Source organism: Rhipicephalus sanguineus, chromosome 3 (genome assembly GCF_013339695.2).
Source record: "Rhipicephalus sanguineus isolate Rsan-2018 chromosome 3, BIME_Rsan_1.4, whole genome shotgun sequence".
Classification (NCBI taxonomy): Eukaryota; Metazoa; Arthropoda; class Arachnida; order Ixodida; family Ixodidae; genus Rhipicephalus; species Rhipicephalus sanguineus.
Window position 1 is genome coordinate 64,410,949 of NC_051178.1, and position 23,900 is coordinate 64,434,848.

Consider the following 23,900-nt stretch of genomic DNA (forward strand, 5'->3'; position numbering starts at 1 on the left):
ATCGTCATCAGTCGTCGCGTCAACAAAGTGCACATAATGCCTTACAGACGTGTAGCTGGTGCCTCGCTTCTCCGCAGAATAACGAATGATGGCTTAGTAGGTGCTTCCCAACTTCACAAAACTTGTGATTTATGGGGTAGTGGGTACCTTTCTAGTGTACTTGTATTCTAGCCCCAAGAGAGCTTAACGGGCTCTGGAAACGCCGCTCTTCCAGCTTTCGCTGTGACTGTGCTGCGGTTTCAGCGCAGGCCTGGCGTTTTTTTTAATTTTTAGGCCAGCGTTATAGCACGGCACCTTATCACGTTATCTGCCAGTAAACTTCGCCTGTTTGCCAAAAGAAAGAAAAAGAAAGAAATTGATTTCCGCGATCAATTTGTCAAACAGCGCCGTCATTTGTTCTTGTGAATTTACAACATCGTTATATTTCGTAGCCGATTTCCACCAATGCAAGGCAGTGTGCATCGTACCGTCTAATATCCCTGCAAAAGCTGGGCATCGCAAGGAAGTGTATCACCTTAATATATAAATATATATATATATATATATATATATGGCACACTTTTCAGTAATGTTTATAACTGCACTGCGAAAATGACATTCGTCTATGAGAGAGAGATAATAAAACGAGAGAAAGGCTGGGAGGTCAACCAGAATAGCAGGGAGGTCAACCAGGTAGCCTCCGGTTTGCTACCCTGCACTAAGGGGGAAGGGAAAAAAGATGGAAAGGAAAGAGGAGAGACAAGCAGACACGCGATAAAAAATATAAACAGAATGAAGGTGTAGAGTGGGAGTACTACAGCATATTCAGTAGGCGCGCGCGCGCGCGCGCGTGTGTGTGTGTGTGTGTGTGTGTGTGTGTGTGTGTGTGTGTGTGTGTGTGTGTGTGTGTGTGTGTGTGTGTGTGTGTGTGTGTGTGTGTGTGTGTGTGTGTGTGTGTGTGTGTAAATCAGTTACGTGCCCTTTCGTTTTCTTTCTTCCTCTCATGTGTTTGGGAAGTTGCAAGTAAGCCAAAAGCTCCCCAAAAATCTCCCAGAATACTTGGCGCAGTAATAGTAATGAGCTCCGTGCCTTCGCTTCACTGTCAAAAAGTGAATAACCGCAGCAAACGTCAATAGCTAGAGGACCCTACTAAGAGCGCGTCCGTCCAAAAATTATGATCGCCAAGAACTTACCATTAGTCACACTTATACAACAATAACAGAGGCGATTACAGCAACAATCCAACGGCTGTTAATGATGAGTATTGTACGCATGTAATTTCGAGCTCACTGAACTGATAGGAAAGTTAGATTGTTGACGTGATGGATATCCGCACGTGTTTCACCCTGACAGCAAGCACCTACCTCCATGTTTCTTTCTTTCTTTTCATCTCTCACCACCTTACCCTATCGCAGGGTAGCAAACCGAACGCGCTTCTAATCTACCACCTCTCCTTTCCTCTTCAATCTCCTCAAAACTAAAATAGGACAAATGTCGTCCATTTAAGTGGTCGAAGAAGTAAATTTAGAGGTAAGAATATACATCAAAACGTATACAGTAAGCGACAAAGCCTTTCTCTGAACCTGTGCCCACTGAGTCGAATACCTATGTTGTTTCTTCGCTTGCGTTGTGCGCAGCGTTATGGATACGGCGGCTGGATTGAGATCAAGCACGAGAGCGAAAAGACTGCCGTGCTCAGCTACGATGACGGGCGATTCTTCAGGCGCATCGAGTCCAACTGCTGGAGCGTCGAAGACCGGATTGCCGACATGGACAGAACTGGTGAGATCAACAGTGAAATAGCCACTTCGTTCCTCTAAGTCTTCCTTTCTCGTTTTTGACGAGGTCAAGAAGCTGTGAGCTCAACTAAGCGTTGTTATCAACGCGATATTAGGCACATGTAGCTTTATTGCTTCAATGTCACAAGAACAGACAGGCCCATTTCCGGTATATTCTGCCTGACTCCCCGCCTAGCAGCGAGTGCTGAGAAACGTTCAAATATTACATTTTTTCGCAGTGTACACGCGCCGCAATGTGTGACTTTTTTTTTTTTATGCGTCGAATGGGCGAAGTGCACGAAACGGCGCATCGAAGGCGTAAAAGAAGGCCCTTGGGTAAGGCAATCAACGAACACACCCGGTAAACGACCTCACATGTTTATGTCGGAACGGCAAGTACACCTCCCCCAGGAGAGATCCGTCGAGCGGGCAGCACATGTCCAGATATACCACTTGCCTGCACGTTTCATCACCACGACGATTAAAAGCTACGAAATCGGTTTCCAGCGTCCTTCCGCCCATTTCTTTCCGCCATCGTCACTCTCACTTTCGATATTCTGGCTCCCATGGTGAATAAAAATTATTTGGTATTGCTTGAACCGCGATCTCAAAAAGGCCTGTGGTGCAGCCTCACTGGCGACCACAGCCATCAATGCACTCCCTCACCAGAGCAGGATTGGCCACGCTGGTGTAGTACTTGGCCACTACCTCCCACATGAATACACCAATTAACCCTCGGCCCTCAGTCCCCAGCGGCTGCGAAGCAACTGACCAAGGCGGCGGCCAGACTTGCGACGCAGCGGAGGGTGCTAAGAATCTCTGGGTCCGGACAGGCCGCCATTGGAATCTGAACTTGGCTACGTATAACGCTAGAACTTTATCTAGTGAGGCGAGTCTAGCTGTACTATTCGAGGAATTAGAGGGTGTTCAATGGGATGTAATAGGGCTCAGTGAGGTTAGGAGGCCACAAGAGGCATATACAGTGCTGAAGAACGGACACGTCCTATGCTATCGTGGCTTAGCTGACAGAAGAGAACTAGGGGTGGGATTCCTTATTCATAAAAATATAGCTGGTAATATAGAGGAATACTATAGCATTAATGAGAGGGTGATATGTATCGTAATTAAGTTTAATAAGAGGTACAAGATGAAGGTGGTACAGGCCTACGCGCCTACATCCAGCCATGATGATCAACTGGTTGAACGCTTCTACGAAGACGTAGAATCAGCAATGAGTAAGGTAAAGACACAGTATACTGTACTGATGGGCGACTTTAATGCAAATGTAGGCAAGAAGCAGGCTGGACATCATGCAATTGGATAATATGGCATCGGTTCTAGAAACGCCAGAGGGGAGTTACTAGTAGAGTTTGCAGAACGCAATAATTTACGCATCTTGAATACCTTCTACAGAAAACGGGCTACTCGTAAGTGGACGTGGAGGAGTCCTAATGGCGAAACTAAAAATGAAATAGACTTCATAATGGGTGGCCACCCGGGCATTGTACAGGATGTGGAAGTAGTTAACAAGATCCGATGCAGTGACCATAGAATGGTAAGATCTAGAATTCAACTAGACGTGAGGAAGGAACGGCAGAAACTGATACGCAAGAAGCCGATTAATGAACTAGCTCTGAGAGGGAAAGTACAGGAATTCAGAGTTTCACTTCAGAATAGGTATGCGGCTTTAACCGAGGAAACCGACCTTCGTGTTGACGCAATAAATGATAACCTGACTAGTATCATTAAGGAGTGTGCAGTGGAAGTCGGGGGTACAGTCGTCAGACAGTACACTGGTAAGCTATCCCAAGAGACGAAAAACCTCATTAAGAAACGTCAAGCTATGAAAACCTCAAGTGCAACAGACAAAATAGAGCTGGCGGAGCTTTCGAAGCTAATCAATAGGCGTAAAGTAGCCGACATAAGAAAGTATAATATGGAGAGAATTGAGCATGCTCTAAAGAACGAAAGAAGCCTCAAAGCTATGAAGACAAAACTGTGCATAGGCAAAAATCAGATGTATGCATTAAGGGACAAGGAAGGCAATGTCACAAACAATATGGATAGAATAGTTGAGGTAGCGGAAGAGTTCTACAGAGATCTGTACAGCAGCCGAGACAGTCAGGATGATAACGTAAGAAGCAGTATTAGCGCAGAGGAATCTGACATCCCACCAGTAGTGACAGGAGAAGTAAAGAAAGCCCTAAAGGGAATGCAAAGAGGCAAAGCAGCTGGTGAGGATCAGGTAACATCAGACCTGTTGAAAGACGGTGGAGAGATTATGTTAGAAAAACTGGCCACCCTGTATACGAAGTGTCTCTCGACGGGGAGGATACCAGAATCTTGGAAGAATGCCAACATTATCTTGATCCATAAGAAAGGGGACGTCAAGGACCTGAAAAATTACAGGCCCATAAGCTTACTGTCCGTTGTCTACAAGCTATTTACAAAAGTAATTGCTAACAGAATTAATACGACATTAGAGTTCAATCAACGAAGGGACCAGGCAGGATTTCGTACAGGCTTCTCAACAATAGACCATATTCATACTATCAATCAGGTGATAGAGGAATGCGCGGAATACAACCAACCCCTATACATAGCCTTCATAGATTACGAGAAGGCATTTGACTCGGTGGAGACATCAGCAGTCATGCAGGCACTGCGGAATCAGGGCATCGACGAAGCCTACATAAACATAATGGAAGAAATCTACAGCGGCTCCACGGCCACTATAGTCCTCCATAAAGAAAGCGAGAGAATCCCAATAAAGAAGGGCGTACGGCAGGGAGACACGATCTCTCCAATGTTATTCACCGCGTGTTTACAGGAGGTTTTCAGGGCCCTAGATTGGGAAGAATTAGGGATAAGAGTTAATGGAGAGTATCTCAGTAACCTGCGATTCGCTGATGACTTTGCATTGATGAGTAACGCGGGAGACGAATTACAGCTCATAATTACTGAACTGGATACGGAAAGTAAAAGAGTAGGTCTGAAAATTAATATGCATAAAACTAAAGTAATGTGGAACAATCTTGGCAGAGAACAGCGCTTTGCGATAGGTGGAGAGACAGTGGAAGTTGTAAAGGAGTACGTCTGCTTAGGACAGGTAGTAACCGCGGAGCCGAACCATGAGAGTGAAATAACTAGAAGAATAAGGATGGGATGGGGCTCATTCGGCAAGCATTCTCAAATCATGAATGGTAATCTACCACTATCCCTCAAGAGAAAGGTATATAACAGCTGCATCTTACCGGTACTTACCTACGGAGCAGAAACCTGGAGACTTACAAAGAGGGTTCAACTTAAATTGAGGACGACGCAGCGAGCGATGGAAAGGAAAATAATAGGTGTAACCTTAAGAGACAGGAAGAGAGCAGAGTGGGTCAGGGAACAAACGGGGGTTAAGGACATCACAGTTGAAATCAAGAAGAAGAAATGGATATGGGCCGGGCACGTTGCACGTCGGCAGGATAACCGGTGGTCGTTAAGGGTAACTGACTGGATTCCAAGAGATGCTAAACGCGTGAGGGGGAGACACAAAATTAGGTGGGTAGATGAGATTAAGAAGTTCGTAGGTATAAGAGGCCTTTGCCCTGCAGTGGGCGTAGACAGGCTGATGATGATGAACCGCGATCTCACTTATCCTCCTTCACATGCCCGGTGCCGTTGAACTTATCTGCACTTCCCCCCCCCCCCCCATACTGAATTACTGGGCACTATTGAGCAGAACGCCTAACCCATGATATACTATATTTTTTTTATTATTTCGCAAACTTTGCATGTTTTCGTTCACTGCACAGTGTTTCGAGGATGTCAGTGTCTTCCGGGAACGTACTTCAGGGTCACATCCGGCAATATTGGAGTTGGAGAATGCTACCGCTTTGTGAATCACATGACAGCAGCGTCTAAGATAATGGCAGTTTCAACAGCGGAAGTAAATGGGTCAGAACCTGAAGAATCACCAAAGCATTACCACATAATCACCAATGCTTTAAGCCGTTTTAGAAAAGTGATGTTTCTGATATTTTTATTCTACAGGCAAGTACATAAGAAGGTGAGCAACATCCTCATTAATATACAGCGTCCGGGAAACTTACAGCTGAAAAGCTTTTAAAGCTGCGGGGACATTTTCCCCGGAAGTATGTGTTTCGTCATGCAAAAATAAAGCAAAATATTGGGCAGAGTCCACAGACACTCAATCTCCAGAAAGAAGTCCATGCCTCCCAAACTGTCTTATTGTGCACTGCTGAGCAGGATATCTAGCCCGTGATACACAGTGTTCTCTTAAAGCTTGGCAACTTGTACGAGTTCCTGTGCATCTGCAGTTCATACTTTCTTCATACAGCGAGTCCCAAGCTCTTGAATGAAATTTTCACACAGTTGATACTAGCATGTATATGTCGGCAGATGACTTCATTTACTCTATCTTATTCTATTTTTCTGCGTCCGTATTCTTCTGTCTCTGTGCTCCTTGCTCCTTGCTAGCGGTGGCTTAGGTTCTAGCAGTGAAATCCAGCCACCCGTTCGCAGTTTGGTCAAAAGCAATTTTCCTCGATTTTTTTTACTTATTATGATGAAGAGCAAATCAAAATAGTTTTAGGACCCTAATACTCGCAATTTTCTTTAAGTTAGTCGGGGTCATTACTACTCATCCTGACTCACGCCAAGCTTTCAAACTATTATACGGAGGACACTGCGCTCAATAGACATTTGTGGTGTGTTTTTTTTTTCCTAAAAGAGCCAAATCCACTTTAAGTGAAAATAAGGAAAATGCAGTTTTGTCTACTGATAATATTGTCAGGCCTGCTCCAACAACTTTTTGCCAGAGTGCTCTTGACACCAAACTACGTCGAATCTGTATTGCGGCTGAAATCTAAACAGCCCAATATCGTCAGTATTCAGGAATAAAAGCTGGACTTGGCTCTTATAGATTGGAACATTTCATTTCAGTTGCAATTACCTACTCAAACGAAGTCTAAATGGCAGCGAATGAATTATATAGCGAAATTTTGCGACAAAATTAACACCATCATTGTGCTTTCGTCGGTGACGTTCTCTGTTGCATGAGCGTAATGGCGATGAGTAGACTTGTAGCACGAGTGGTCCTTCCAGGACCCAGGCGCACCATTCTAGACTGTCGGATGCATTTTCTTGTTCTTGGCATCTAGTGAAGACCTCCAAGAATGCGTTAGCTCTTCTTATTATTCACTTTTTCTTAGCTGGTTTTATACCGCGCCGTTTTAGAGCACTTCTTGAAGGAGTAGATCGGTGCCCACAATCTCCATTTCAGTTGTTTTCCATTTCAAATATAGAGTCTTGGAGCAAAAGAAGGACATGATACTGTGGCGCTAAACTAGAAAAGAAACACTTAGAGCAGGAAGAAGTATGAAAGTCGGCCTCTAACTCTTTATATTCGAGTTTTACCCTATAATATCACATCGCTGGCAAGTACCAACTCGCCCACGAAAATGTAATTGCGGAACCAAAGCACGATGGCAAAGCAACTAGGAAATAAATGAAACAGACTGGGTGTGTCTTCTTTTGGTCACGATTGTTTACGCTCTGCTGGCTTAATGGATCTGGCTCAGTTTCATTCGAACAGATAGATGCAGAATTTGGCTCATTTTAACGCAATAGCGTTAAAGAGCTCGCTTCGCAGAAATTCCGGCATCGGTTTCGTTGGTTATGAGCGAAAAATCAGCATCTTGTCCGTTACCGAAAAATCGAGAAAGATGCAATAAAATAGATAATAAAAATGCTAGCTTTCAGTGAGAATCGAACGCAGGCCACCTGCGTGGCAAGTACGTGTTCTACCACAGAGCGACGCTACTGATTGAAACTGCTTCGGAAAAAAAAAAAAACACTATATGAGTGTCATGTAGTGGAAGGAGTCTTCTTAACCCACGCATGTAATACTGGGTGGCAGAAGCGTAGAATCGCGCGAGTAGTCAAAACATGTGAATTGCGCAACGAGTGGGTGTTTCAAAGCCCCACCTATTACAAAGCGCTCAGACATATTTAATCATCATCAGCTGCAAAAGCATAAACAACATGAGCAGCTGCGTAGGTTCGCGTTTTGCATTACACGGACGCGTAGTGATTCGCACAAGGAACAATTATGACGTAATGGACACTTAACAACTGTACTTGCAGTAGGCAGTCAAGGATAGTTTGAAACCGCCAATGTTAACGTGCACAATCGTTCGTTTCCTTACGGCACGGTTGAGGCACGCACCGAGAAGCGAAGGCGTGCTAGCAATTGAGAATGCGATGCGCACGGGGCCCGATTACGCTATCGCGTTCTACTCTTGAAGGCGAAGCTCAAGCGTCCTCCATGTTTTTCTATTCAACACTGCTCTTTAAGATCACGTTGCAATTAGGAATTACCCCATTTTTATTACAAGTGTTTTAAAAGTGAAATATACTTAGGCGCGCTTTACGCTGCCGTTAAATTTAGCGCAGTTTCAGTTTCTGGATTTGGCTATTTTAGAAAAGAAAACGCCACATTTATTCACGAGGAGGTTCCGTGGAGCTCATCGCTGAGGCAAGTGCACAATTTTTTGCGAAATACGGTCCACGTGTACAGCACACCCTTTCCCTTGTATACTGTCACAAAAGATATCAGGGCTATGTGTGTGGGCCGTAATGAAGAAGAAGCAAAAAATAATGCATATATGGCGTATACATAATGTATACATTCTTGAAATTACTCCTATCACAATGATATTTTAAGATTACTGTGTTGTTGAAAAATTAAGATGCATATTTTGTATAGCGAATGACACCATGTAAACGGTATCAAGAAGCCGAACAATGCTAAAATCGATGTTTTATTGTTCTCAGGTGGGTGACTCTTTAGTTTTTAATAGTGGGGATATGTTGTTCACCTAAGAACTCCTGTACCGTGAGTTGTATGTACACCGTGCGCGCACCCCCTTTAACACATCTCTGAACCAAAAACACCATTCGCTGATGCTGCGGCCACTGCTCCGACTATGACGCCATGTAGGTGGTCCAAGCTATCAAGTGGACTTACCCATTCCAAAGAAATAGCTTTCAAGTGAAGAGGGATTTCATTAACGAAGTGCAGTTCAATGAAGTTTGTGAACAGTCATTCTTTCATTCTTTCCGTAACTCGCATGTCTTGCGACACATAACCACAGGTAGAAATATCGTCCATCGCAACGATAAAACAAGAATCTCTGCTAAACACGATTGCAAATCTACACGTGGCAGAAGTGATTTTTTTCGCACCATGATATGCTCCCGCCGAAAGTGGAGTTCAAAATTTGGCAGCCATAGCTGAACGTTCGCCCGATCGGCCAAGAGTTTCACAACCTCTCACTGCAGAATTCAAATTGTAAGGCCAAAGCCTCACACCTCTATATTTCAAGGTCGTGTTCTTTGGTACAGAAAATATCACGTCAGCGTGCGAGTTGCGCGTCCACTTCGTTTTTGTGGCGTGAGCGTGAGCAGCAGCGAAATAGGTGCGCTAAAGGCACGGAGCAGGAAATATTTACGAGGGGCAACTCCGCTAGCGTACTCTAACTCCGCTATTTCAGGCGACCAGATAATGTCACGCTGCTGGAGAGCCACATCATGCTGGCGGCAGGCAAGGAAATTTCCCTCGTTTCGGTTGCCGAGGGAAACGGTCACCGCATTGCTCCCGTTCCGCCGCAGTCACACGGAGCGTGACCGCGGAGCGCGTTCGGCCGCGTTCGTTTCTTGCTTCGTCGTCTTGGGCTCATTGCGTACGCTTGCAGAAACTAGGCAGTAAGAATAGGGAACCCAAGCTCACGTTTGATGATGATGATGACTTGGGGCTATTCCCTTTGTATCGGGCGGGCAAGATTAATTTGCCCTAGCCAGATTAATTTGCCCTAGCAGGACACCACAAACGCCGACTGGTTAGTCGGCGTTTGTGGTGTCCTGATCTCTTTCTTGTGTCCGTGTTTGCACGCCCTGTCTCTTTTTAGAATGATCTCGAGCCATCGACAGTCGGAATTGACTGCGCGGTAAGCGGTGTAGCTAATGAAACGTGCGGCGAATGTTGCCATGTGCTGGCGAACTCTCTTCGTGGCTTCATCGGTCTCGTTTCGTTTCACGGCCGGGCGTGTTCGCAAGGTCCGGAGCTGTAGACATAGTTGCATTAGCGTAATGACCGTGCGAGATGCCATTTACTTCGACACTTGGTGAATATTGACTGTTTGCGCTAGCTTTGCAGTCGGTGTTCAGGTTCACTTCATAGCGCATTCGAGAACATTGTCGAACATCGGAAACATTCAGCATTGCGTCCTTCGACTGATGGCTGACGCATACCTCACTTGCGCACCATGCTTGCTGTTCAGCTGGGTGTTATCTGTAATAGAAGTGGTGTGTACGGTAAGTGGAAGTTGTGCGTGAAGTATTTTTCTCGGTTCGGAACGCCAGCAGCTGAACGCATGGGCGAATCGGCGTGCGGTAGGTAAGGTGCATCTTATTTTGCGAATACGTTGTCATTTCCTAACAGATACGTTGAAAATAGGCCTTTAAAAATGATTGGCGTCACTACTCAGTTGTTTCATTTCCTATTTTTTGTCTCCTTAATATTCCCAACGTTGCAGTGCATTTGCAGATATTTTGCTGTGTTCCGACAAAGCTTTTTCTTTTTTTTTTTTTGCGTTGCCAGCGCGTAAACGGCTGTGGTTCGGTTTCTGCACTGCTTTTAATTTCAACCTTTATTTTTCGTAATGCACTCTTGTTAAAACTTCCTCGGCGCAGTGCTTTATGTTATTTTGATCAGAAATAGCACATCCCGAAAAGCTTTAACGCGCATGCTACTGCAACACAGTATGTATATAGATCTAGGGCTCGCATGAAATCGATTCCCTCAATGCGTGAGAGGATACGCCAATTTTTTTTTTTTTTTTGCTGGGACCATTTCTCACCCACTAAACAGTATTGTAAGGATACGCTCGGCGAAATGCAGCATTAACAACATTCTTTTTTGAAAAAAATAAAATATGCTTAATAACATTGCCTTATACCAAGTTTATCAGCAGAGTTCCACGCTTCAGTTTTGCGCAGTGGCAAATGATCATGCGACAATTGCCTTCAAGGTATACAGTAAACAGTTATTATTTTAATAAGTCTTCGATCTCACTCTCGTGCATGACACGCTTATAACTCGAAATGCATGCACAATCTGTTCAACAGATCGAGATATAAACAGCCGAGCAAGTAGAAAGGTATGTATCTAGTTTTCAATATCGTTGAACATAGCGAACCGAAAAGGTGAAGTATCCTGTTGCATGAGAGCTTTTCCAGCAAAGTTTGTGTAGTTCACTGCAGAAAGGAGTGTTCTTCGACGGGGGCGAATTCATTCTGCGGCCAACTATGCAGCCACGTACAACGACGCTCTTTGACGTTAATGTTTCCCGCACGGAATGCAAAAATATACGAAATTCCCGTAGTAGCTCACCAGCAACGTTCGGTTACTGGTGAGCTACTCTCTGGCATCTGCAAGACGCGTTTAAAAAAGCGACGAAGTACTCCTAGGGACCCTGGTACTGCTAAATGTCCGGCCGCGTTCTGCATTCAACGCGCCTGTACCCAAAGCGCTTGGAAGGGTATGGTGGCGAGAGGTCACGTGATGCGAGTAAGCCAATCGCGTCGGCGGCGGCGCGCGGAAAACAGATGCGATACTCTGAAAATTTTCTAGTGACTCTAAGAGCAGCAGCGCCACTAAGCGATTATTGGGGAACCTATAGCGTAAGCAAAGCTTTGCGTTAGCGTTTGTCGCCACTGCGCATACCTCGTACGCTATCCTCTTGTGGGCCCCCGTTAAGCAGTGTTGGCGGTAACGCGTTACAAGTAACGGCGTTACCGGTAACGCGTTACTTTTTTCGGTAACTTAGTAACGTACTCGTTACAATTTAGAAACTGTAACGGGTAACGTACTTACGTTAACATTTTTCGGTAACGTGTGGTGTCACGTTACTCGTTACTTTTTCATCCTGGGGGTGCCGTTTTCTCAGAGCTCGCCCCGGCAAATTCTTTTGTCGCAGCGTCGGACTGCTGTCGGCCTGCCAGGCATTGACCACGAAAGCGCGGGCGAAATCGCTTTTTTTTTTGTGGAAATTGTGGGGACCAATTTCTTAAAGGAGTCCCGACACAAAAACTTTCGCCCCGCCTTTTTTTACTGCAATGTGTTCCTGGGGGCCTGTTAGTCATAACACGGCACATCGTTTGCTGCAGCGCGCGACAGATAATTAATTACAAGCTCCTCATTACCGACACAGCCTCAGTTTCGGTTTGACAGAGCTCCAAAAACGACAAGCCGCCGGGTGCAACTATCACCACCTAGCGAGTGAAACGCTCGGTCACGTGTGCACACAGAACAGTGACGCATTTCCGCGCGGTCTGTCGTCGTTGGGCTCATCGTCGTCTGATGGCGACGATTTTCTTGCGGCGGGGATCGAAGGAATTTTCGACGTGGCGAATCACTTCAGGTTTGACCCGCTGGCGAGGAGCGATTCGTCGGGAAGCGCGTTAAAACAGAAATGGCGGCTATGACGTCATCGTAACTTGTACCGGCTGCAAAGGTTACGTAGGGGAAGTAGGGGGGTCACCTCGGGTCACCTCCGAGGGTGTCAATGCACTAGGTGCGGCCTATAATGCTGGATCGCGCTCGCGAACTTCAAAATTCATATAAAATACCTTCCAAGCTTTATTCGCTGTCGATATTTTGCAGATGGTACACGCACGTACACGGGAATCGATCCAGCAGGCTATCTCGGCCGCGAAATTTTGTGTCAGTACCCCTTTAAGACGCGCCGACTCCTTTTGCGGAGGTTTGGGCCATCGCCACACAAAGCTTCATGAAAGCCGCATAATTCGCCATAAGAAACCGTACGGACATGTTTCTGGTGGAAGTGGATGTAGCAGAAGGATTGCTGGCACCTGCGCCTTTTCGTGCCCAAAATACAGGCCGTCCGAAGAGAAAGCGGAAGGGCTGGTTTACTCCATACCACGTGCCGATCGTGATGATTTTACGTGGGGAAACGAACTCCCCCGAGAGGCTGCGACAACATAAAAAAAACGATGTCCGCAAGTTCGCGTGACAAAGGAGTATACACTCGCTGAGCATAGCATGGTAAACGACCCCCGCATCGAATTCGAAAACTCCTGTGTCGTCGACTTAAGCGGCTTTCTGTGGAATTCTGGCCCATCCAGGTGACAGCCGGTAACGTCAACCGCTCTACAGGTGCGCTGCCGATCGAGAGTCTGCCTTATTGTGGAGAATAGGCGTGACCCCCGGCTGGAAGATAACACCGAAAAAGAATGCGAGCGGGACGCGAAACGTAGAATTTTTTCTTGTAACGCAAAAAAATATTACCCCTAAACCACCCAGCGGTCGAAATTTAGTTGAGGTGAGGAAGTTGTGCTCGAGTTTACAACGAACACGTAGGTAGCCGTGAGAATTTTTCGAAACGGTGCCGTAATAGCGGTGTTACACGCGTTTGATGATCGAAACGCGACGATCGCTTATTTCCCTCTTTCCTACGTTACCTTCTTCCAAAACCGCTTTCAGGCATCGTCTTCGCGGCGCCGCTGCACCGAACTGCACCGATTGCGGCGCCATCGAAACCCTGTGCCACCTATTGCTTGACTGCCCTTCTCTCAACACTGCGCGGAAGCGGCTCGTCATGAAGTACCGACTCGTCGGACTGCCGTGTGCGACCCTACAGGACTTGCTCCATCCCACCGGTCACGTGCACCGTCGCCGATCAGCCCTTGCGGCCCTACTCGCTTTTCTCGAGGATGCCGACCTAGTCGAACGAATTTTCTAGCCGCTCACCACGGTGACTCGGACGCCCGTCCTCCTGCTCCCCCCCCCTCACCTTTTTTTTTCTTTTTTTGTTTTTTTCCTTTTTTTGTTTTTCACTCATACCTTTCTTTTTCTTCTTTTACCATCTCTTTTCACTCTCACTGTCCCTTCAATCCCCAGTCCCCCGTGAGTGTATCGGTTGAGGTGTCCTCACTTGAGAGACAGTTATCGTGCACTCTACACCCAATTTTCATTTTCATTTCCTTCTTCCTTTTAAGAATCAACCCCCCCCCCTTCTCGCTGAATGCCCCTCCTCATCTCGCGTGGCATACGTCACCGCTGACGCGCTGTTCGAGACAGCGTCTACTTCCGGTTGCCGCGACTCCGACGCTCCAGCTCGCCGTCAACTCTGTGTGGTATCTGGGTGCACTGTTCGTTGACTAACCGCTGTTGCTGCCGTGCCGGCCCGTGCCCCTACGAATCGTGCCGGTATGGACCCTGTGTTGCGCGCACGCCTTCAAAGGATCGCCAACGTGATGGGACCCGTACGGGGACACGTATTCCCTTTGGGAGAGTTCGGCGCTCTTTTGATCTCGCCGCCAGTCTGGCAACAGCGCGCTTCCGCGCCGCCGACGCCATTTCGTGCCGAGGTTTCTCGTGATGCTGTACCCGTGACGTCGCTGTCGGCATTTATGCTTCCTCTGTGACCGACCTGGTGTGTCTTTGTTGCTGATCGTGCACGTGTCGGCTGCGTGGAACATCGTGGACCTGCACGGACGTCGCAATGGGGGCTTGCAGCGCGGTCGCTGAAGAAAGGGTTCGCCAGAGACGGAGCGTTGCGGGCGCACGCCAACGCGAGCTTACAGTGACGCGGCACAAAATGGCGGACAGCGCCGCGCCGCCGCTAAATTTGGATGGTTGTTGGCTCCGCCCCTCCGCCGAACTCTCCGAAGGAATATACGGCTCTGCGCCGTGCCAGACCACCTCGGCTCGAGATGAGTTCACGGAGATCATCAAATCGCAAGGCGTGGATGTGTAATTACGCTAGCGACTTGGCGGTTGCGTTTTAGTCTGTCCGGCATTAAAGAAAGCGTCGCGTAAAACCAAATAAAATGTCCCCAAGCTGGCGCCAGGTCAAGTGGCGCCAGCTATGGAGGATTAGAAACAACTAACAAACGCGTAATCTATGTCCTCCGAGCATTCGGAAGCGCCCTTCTCGACTCGCTAAGCCTACAGCATCGATTATTTGAGTATGGCTCTCCAAAACGGGGCTGAATCGGTACGAATACTTTGCTGTCGAAGCTTAAGGACATGAGTCTAAAGCAAATGGAAGCATCAGTTCGGAGCTTACACGCTACAGAGCACACGGCGGCCACTTGATAGACTCGAGGTGGACGACAACCGCTTTTGGCACTGCGGCCATGTTTTTCGGAGGCTTGCCGGCGTAGCTTGCCGTGCAAGTTGGACTGCTGTCGCGCGTGCGGCGACGGCCGACGTTCTGCGGCACCGCGCTAACCGCGCCGTTGCGGCAGGCTTGCCGCTAGCGTGAGCGGGCCCTTACGGGCCGCAGATGTCGATTCGCAAGCGGCAACACGACCAAGAACAGCAAGATGCGCACGAACAGCTGTTTGCAGAGTAACCGGAAGTCGTCGGTTGTCGTTCGGCCAATCGCAATCATCGAAACTGATAACGTCATAGTTTCACTGGTGATGTCACACATGTCAGTGGCGGGAATGGCGGGGACCGGAAAGGAGAAGCTATTGTTTTTTCGAAATTGCGGCGCGCCCGCGACCTGTAGCGCTGCGGCGTGTGGCATCGTTGATCGCGACGGCATTCTGCACGCGATGCGCTTGTTTACTTGAAATGTTTGGGAAAATGTCGGAGGGGGTTTAGGGGCCCTTTAACCGCGGTTAAGATAACTACGGTTACGGCTAACGACGGTTACAGGTAGCTACACGGCAGACATTACCGCAGTTAGTGTACTAAGCGTGGTTATTGCAAGCGGGTGATTCCACGAGAGATCGACACGGATCCGAAAATAGATATTTTAGATTTGATTGCGTATTTTATATTTTTTGCATGTCCCATGCCAGTAGCCCGAAAAGAAACTTAATTTCCTTATTTACGAGGGAAAAAATATCAAACATATTCAATCCGGAGGGACCAATTTCATTACCTGTCATTCTCGAAAGTTCACGACGTTGTAAAACACAAATATTATCGTTACAAAGAAGAGACTTTGTGTATGAAATGTATGCGCAAAAAAGAGTAACGTAACATTGTTGGAAACTTGTAGAGCTAAGGAAACTGTCTTTGAAAAATGTCTATATAAGCGACATTTTATTGTAGCTACAAAGTTGATAAGGCTTATCAACTTTGTTTTACAAATAAATTTTGCTTTTTCTATCTGCAACTGCAGCGAAGTTTCTGGTTATTGAACTCCTCAGCGAGTGAGGCTGATTTTAAACACCCTCACATAAACGCTCGCAATTTTTGCGGTAATTATACAGGTTAAAGTGAACAAAAAAATGTTTATGCACAAATGTTTATGCAAAAAATGTTTATGATATTTTTTTACGTGACTAGCCCATTTAAGTATTTCTTTACTACTACAAAATTCGCACATCTCTTTTGCTAGCAGATGCACACCATCAGAATTATTGTAAATTTCTTGAGATTTCATTGATGCTTTCTTTGCGAATAGCGTTGATGATTGAATCTCATATTCTGTGTAATGTCACATTGAGAAAAATGGCTTCACCATGTGTCAGAGTCAGAAGCCATCACACGTCACTCTAAAGGCAACTTTAAGCCACTATACCATTGCCAACGCACGGTACATTTGTACAAGTAATACTCTTTAAATCAGCATTTTGGGTATATTCGTTGTTTGGGTGAGAGGTTTTATGTGAAACATAAATTTTGGATTTAAATTATTCTTATTGTGGGTTCCTGTAGCAAAGACACATCGATTAAAATTTATGATTGCGGAGTAACGGCAGAGGTAACGTTCGTTACTTTTTTCGGTAACGGTAACGGTAACGCGTTACATTTTTTTGTAGGTAACGTAGGGCGGTAACGCGTTCCTTTTTTTATAGTGTAACGAGTAACGTATTTAGTTACTTTTTTTCAGTAACGCCTACAACACTGCCGTTAAGTGACGGAACGCTGCGGTGAAGCGCACTCGGAAGTGTTCGGGTAAAGCCGGCTCGCGCAACTGGTCACGTTTTCTTCTTGTTTTTTCCTGCACCTTGGTTGCGGCTCCCTGCCGCAAGGAGCCGCCAATTGAAGTGCCTCCGTCGGCGCATGTTATTTATAGTATTTATGTGACGTTATCTGGCCGCCCTCACACGCTCGCTTTAAAGGGTGTTTCAACTCCTAAATATTTCTTGTCCGTGCCTGAGCGCCGGCTTGGTTGACGGCAGGCACCGGGGAGGATGAGGTAATTGTCTGCGATGGTGCCCACAGACCGTTGTAGAAACGGCGTAACCACGCTTCTAAAACGCTAACACGTCTTGTATAGTCGAGCCTTTCGCCTTCCCATTTTTTTGGACAGTTTTAACCACCCGCCGTAAATGTTTTGGTCAAATGTGATCAATAAAGATGTTCAAGGGAACACTAAGCCTTGAAGAGACGAAAAATCGTTGAACAGAGAATCTCGCTGTGGCCAATGTGTCGACAAGTGATCTTGTCGAAACGTTGGCTCTCAAATTTTCTAGTCGCAGCAAGATAGAGGGTAAATTCGACGGAACTTACTGAAATGGAAGCAATGGAGGAGGGAGAGTACTTAGGGGCTCTATCTTTATTAGTCACATAGTTTTCTGCGCCTCATTTCTTCGTGTGCCTACATATTTGTGAAGGCATATTATACGCGCTAATTGGTAGCAACGCTCGTCCTGCCTGTTCTTTTTTATGTTGCTGTCCGCGCTGTTTTGCGTTACGGAACAGTGGATATAGTGCCCATAAGGACATTTACAGACGTGCATTATCGGGGTATTATCTTTATTGTTATACATGAGCGCAGGAAGCTGACAGATAATGAAGCGTAGCAGCGCATAGGGGAGATGTTTTGCACTTTTTCTCGTCGAAATGTAGAAGGCGACAAAAAAGCAAAGTCAACGAAGTGCGTTGCCCTACCAGTCGTGCTAGAGCGGCAGCTGTTCTCAGGCCCGCTCCTTGTATGTTTATTGCGCCCAAAACGACGCCTGAGAGCATCAAACGGCCGCACTCATGCATATGGTGACTTCATTATCTGTTGTTTTTATGTGGTTGTGACCAACAATAAAGATAATACCTTGCATCATACCAAGTACGCGATAACACCTCTGGGTGAACGCCCCTTTAGGCACAGCAACCCGCTTCGCCTAGAAAAGCAGCGTCACCAAAAACACTAGAATTGGCAGACGTGACAAGCACTGGCAAACAACACGTGTGCTTTCTTTGCGTGTACGCATATACGCAGACACAACAAAGGAGCCTTTCCAGATGTGATAAAAAAAAAAGAAAACCTCAGGCCTACTTGCATGCAATAAAAAGTAACCAGGACCTCGAATCTCTTTGCCGCGAAAGCTTAAAACGAATCATTGTTTTACTGTAGGCAGCAGTTCTCGAGCTAATGCATGAGGTCCCTTTCAATCCTTCAATCAATCAACAAAACTTATCAACATAATTGCGTTTATAATAAATATATCAAGGCGATACGTATTCAGGCGGAGGAGCAAAAATAAAAACAGAAAAAAGTGGGATAATCTCCTACTATAAATTCATGAAAAATAATTCTTTGAGCGCATGAATGAACTCGCATTGCACTATAGTGTGTGTGATAGAAAAGAATATCATCTGCACTTCATCTTTGCTGATAATGAACTTAAGGAGTCCCTCACGAGGTTTCGCATTGTAAACAAACAGACGTGATGCGTAGACCACTCTGTAGCGATCGCATCTGAATATTATGAAGCGTCTGCGTAGAGCGAAAACCGTCAACATTTAAACCAAACGCCGTGCGCCCTTCTTATTGCGGGAAGCACGCTTCGAGAGAATGTGTGCGCTGTTACGCTTGGCCCTGGAATTCATCATGGCAGACGCCATTGGGTATGCACCTGTCGGGCACAAACTTTTCTCCAGGGATCGGTGCTTAGATGGGGGCGCTGATCACCGCATTTTCCTGGAAGTGTGCTTACGCACGTGTGGTCAAGTGAGCCGGACATCCCGACGTGGTAGCGTTACGAGGAACCCGACGAGGGAGTCGCAATCCCCGCTTTCTTGCGCATTGTCCGCAACGCGGGACGGAGCCGTTGGAGAGGTTCACATCGAACCAAGACATGCCTTCACCTGAACGCAGACATAAACGATTGCAGGTGCTCGAGGCAGCCGTCGCCATCTCCTCCGAAGTCAACAACCTTCGTAACGGCTTACGTATACGCTGCGTTTCGCATGGAGCGCGTGCGCAGAACTTCTGTTCGTGATAACTATGCGAAATTACGCAATTCACTCTTCACGCAATTCAGATGATGTATTCTCCTAAAAAGACAGGGCGTGCAAACACGGACACAAGAAAGAAGCCAGGACACCACAAACGCCGGCGTTGGTGGTGTCCTGACTTCTTTCTTGTGTCCGTGTTTGCACGCCCCTGTCTTTTTAGAATGAATATTTACCAACAAGCTCAGCTCTCTGTTATTCTAAGCTTCAGATGATGTAATGCCTGCTACGATTCTACGCTTCTGCGCGCAATATTACATCTGTTAACACGACTGCTTGCCCGACATGGCGACATATGTTTTTGTTTTGTTTTTTTTCGATAGCGGTTTCAAGTACTGCCATGGCTCAGCGGTAGAATGCTTGACTGCCACGCAGAATACCTGGGTGTGATTCCGGCTTGGACTCTGATTTTTGTCTGATTTCTTTATTAAACTAACTATAGGGACACCGTTAGCCTCGCTTTTGAAGGCCGGCGTCGAATGAGCAACATAAGGTTTCCGCCTTAAAAATAATTCCATTACAAAAGGCGCTTTTCCGGCGCGTTGCTAATCTCGATCACTAATCGAAACATGAATTTATCCCTAAAATACCAAGTATATGGGTACATCTATACTATGTACGTATACCACGGATCACAAATATTTCATTTTCAAAAGAGAAAATCGATCAATTTTGTTGCATCAGTAGCGACCTTGCAGCATTAGGATGTACATCTCAGAAACCCTGAGCCTTGGATTGTACCGAGCTTTCGAACTGATTATAAATTGTCATGTTATTAAACGCAATTTGCCGAAAATTCCTAATAGTCGTGTCCTCTCTCCTAATTTGTCTCGCACGGAATTAAACCTATATTTTTTCGCTTGTAAACATATATACTTCCGCACTATGATGCATGTTATATGACCACGTTCTATGTTTTATTGCTGCATGATATGTGTGAAAAATATTTTAATCTTGCCTGGTTGTTTATTGCATGGAACATATGCTGTCGAATTGCATGCATATATGAAGTCTTAGTATCTGTTTAGTTCTTTTTTTTTACTCTAAAAATGATTACTCTTATCGAGCTGTCATATACAATGCCTCCTGGGTCTGGTCACGCAGTTTACGGCAGCCTTTAGCTTCGGAGCTTATAGGGTATGCCAGAACAATAATAAATTCGAAGTTGAAGTTCTGTTGTCATAATCGGGCGCCCTTTTTCCAGCCCTTCGTATTTTTGTAACGTGTATCACTCTTTCTTTTTTTTTTTAATTTGAATTCTATTTAGACAGTCGTTTTCTGGGATGAAGGGGCTAAAGGCAGATGCAACCGTCTCACAAAGGCCCCTATGCCCATACATTGCTCGGGGGTGGAAAACCACGTAAACATAGTGAAACAATACAGAATACAGATACAAGAAAAGAAGGTCAAAATATATGCAACAGGCAATCAAATATACAAGAGTAAGATGGTTAAGTTTTCTACTTATTGTAATAATGCGCAACAAGCAAATATTTATACAAGCAACAATGTTAATCAATTTTACGAAAAACAGTGTACAACAAGAATAAGAACAAAACTTTATTTGCGCAAGACTTCGTTGCATCTAAAACAAGGCAACGCCGTGTGGTCGGACCCCTATTCCAAGGCACCGCTGGCCCTCGCCATCCTTTCGGCCCTCCGGACCAGCCCGAGCTGGTCTCCGAATCGCAGGGCTGGACAGCAATGCCTCCCACCTCGATCTGGTATTACCCTCCTCTAAATGGGGTAAAATTTTTAGAGCAAATACTAAACGGTATCGAGACCGCAAGGAAAGCTGCATACCTTATAAGGAGTGTTAAGAGTTAAGCAAAAGGTAATCTTTAACCTTTTTCCCGAGGCTGTATGCCGAACAGCAATTCCTAATCGTATGGTTGATTTCTCGATTATTATTTAGGAAATGTGGTATTAAGTAGGCGAGTGTCTGAGTACCGTATTTAGTTCTGAACATTGGTGTTCTAAGGCGATTATGCCTTAGGCGATATCGTGAATTGTTAGTTAACGAAGATGGGGACAGGTTGTGCGGTTCATGCAAAATTTGCCTATGTGTATGCATAGCAAGTCTTAGTTGAGATAACTTATCTATTGTAAGAATGTTTAGCTTTCAAAAGGATGGCGCAGTGTGGTCATTTCGTTTAAGGTTTACCGTGGTATATTGAACTCTCTATGGCCGCTTGCAGTTGCGCCATAGGTGATGTGCTCATAAATTTGAGAATCGCTGTGGCCGGTCTACAACGATGTGTGACAATGATTCAAGTGCCGTTGTACCTGGCGATACGCCATACACCACTGGCAGTGTAGTTATAGCAGCCAAGCTAGCTCTCCGCGAATATCTACGATTCCTACAGAATGAGTGCTATTTGCGCGCACCTTATCTTGTGTTCTCCAAGGCGTCTACGTTCTCCGCCGTAATGTACATGAGACGGTGCTTCTCTGGAACAGTCACGCTCATAGCGGCAATGGCTACAGTCTTTCAACACATTTATCACAGCCATGTGGACTCCGGAGCGCATGCACATTTATGTCCACGCGATAAGCGGCTTACGCGCTTGTCTTGAGTTGTCCATCCACCTAATATCAGCACTATATCTTGCTATGTAACCGGTCTTATATGTACGCTCAATTATCTTTAAAATATGTCTTCACCATAAAGGTTAGAGCGCAGCATAGGAAATAACGAAAGCTCGCACAAACGAAGGGATAAGACAGCGGTCATGTGTTATATTATGCTTGCGCACTCGTCATTTTTTTCTTACAACTGAGACCTGCATTTATCCTATACACAATCCATTCTTTTCTTCGCACCACCTTCTCCACCGTAGCGTCTCATCATCAGCATCCGCTCATCGCCTGCGTATGATTTTGTTACAGCCAAAGATTTTTCGCACAGACATCTCCAGCAGGCAGAATCCATTCCCTTCTAATGAGAGCTTCAGTGTGAGTTAAAAAAGAAAGTGAATTTTCGTTTTACACTTGAAAAATTCTGGAATGGAAATACTGTTTCTCGTCAAAAGCTTTAAAGACTTCAGACTCTGGAGTTTCGCAAGACGCCTGGCGCCACCTGTCGGAGCAGTATTGAGTATGTGCAAAGTCCGACACCCTTGCAAAGTTTGCTGTGGAACCAGGTGCAACTAGCGAGCGCTAAACAACGATTGAGCTTAATATTTCGTGTGTTTGCGCATTCAGCACTCAGAAGGAGAGCTACGTATTTCTCTCCGCTAGTAGGACGCGCCGCCGAACTGACATGGAGTGCTTGCGGGATCACTCGCCTGCACGACGGCGAAAACAAAAGCGGACGCGAGAGCTCCGCGCGCTACGAAGAAACGCCGCCATCGACGTTACTGTTGCGTTGTGAATTTCGATGGACGTAATGGACTGAATAACGCTCAGTTCTGCCTATTTCCATAGGTGTCGCACGAAGCAGAAAGGCGAGAGCGCTGGATGTGGGTCGTTGCGAACGTGTCGGGTGAGCGAATTACTCCCGTTCTCCACAGCCAGTTGCATAAAAAAGTGTGATAATAATGTGTCTCTGCTGTTATTGTTTTGTGTATCCCTGACGGAGAACGTGGTAACCTTGACTGTGAAGTTCAGCAGAGCCTCTGACCACGATGCGCGCCGTGTAACGCGGAGTGAGCCACTAGCAGGCTGAAGACGCGTGATAAATATCCCGCACACCGCGACCTCCCATAATTTAAATTGTTGGAGCTTTAACTAGTATTTACTAACACGTGCGTCATACAAGTAAATCGCAAAATCTTGGTCGCGACCACCATCAGGTTTGTTTTGCCCGTGGCCTCCGCAAATGCCGGAAATAATATCGAAGGCCATGGTTCTACCTTTGATTGTACCCTGCGAAAATAGACACGCACGCATCCCCATTTGTAGTACACACAAACGGAAGACAAACGTCAACAGAACATTCAAGGATGCGTAATAACATAGTCGAACGCACTGGAAGCGAGAGATGAAGAGAATGCAACTGAAAAGGTGAAAATCGCCGGGGCCATTCGTCCCTGATAAAGCGAGCTTTGTACCACTGATGATAAGATACATAGCTAACTAAACTGATCGCGTATCTATACTTCATCGCTTTGACACTATTCTGTATATACCCAAATTCAACGCATTTAGGCGCGGTACAGAATGGACGTCGCAGGGCTTGCCTCGGACTCGATGCCGTGCGATGCTCGCTTGTACTTGCGAGTCGTATCGCGCTGTAATAACTACAACATTTTTTTTTTTTTGCATAGCACCCGCAGTTCGATGTGATGAGCTTCCCACTTTTCTGAAGCGTGGATTGGCAGACGGAGCTTTCCAGGTCCTTGATTTTCAGGAAACCGCCCCGCCACGGTGGTCTCGTGGTTATGGCGCTCGACTGCTGACCCGAAGGTCGCGGAATCGAATCCCGGCCGCGGCGGCTGCATTTTCGTTGGAGGCGAAAATGTTTGAGGCCCGTGTACTCAGATTTAGGTGCACGTTAAAGAACCCCAGGTGGTCGAAATTTCCGGAGCCCTCCACTACGGCGTCTCTCATAATCATATCGTGGTTTTGGGACGTTATACCCCAGATATTACAGCGAAAGCTGTTATGAGCTCATTTCACCGGCCGTTTTTGGCGCCGTAGTTGTCCGCCGCCGCCGCCGCCGGTGTCCGTAACCACTATCGCTAGAAATAAGAAAAAAAAAACGAAATAAGAAAAAAATTCCAGGATGGAACGAGGTTCGAACCAAGGCCTTCTGCGTGGGAGCCCAGTATTCAACCTCTGAGCCATGCCGGTGCTTGAGACTGCTTTGCAAAAAGGTCCTATACAGGCTTCATGTCGGGAAGGAACCACAT

General features: G+C 46.2%; 1 protein-coding gene across 1 annotated transcript in view; it reads left to right on the forward strand.

The window, feature by feature from the left end:
* Positions 1–1,616: 1,616 nt before the first annotated feature.
* LOC119386686 (2-amino-3-carboxymuconate-6-semialdehyde decarboxylase) overlaps positions 1,617–23,900 on the forward strand; it is a gene marked incomplete at its 5' end in the record, with an annotated part of 67,561 nt that continues 45,277 nt past the window's right edge. Inside the window, 1 exon segment of the mRNA XM_037653976.2 lies at positions 1,617–1,761. Coding sequence (XP_037509904.1) covers positions 1,617–1,761 — 145 coding nt within the window.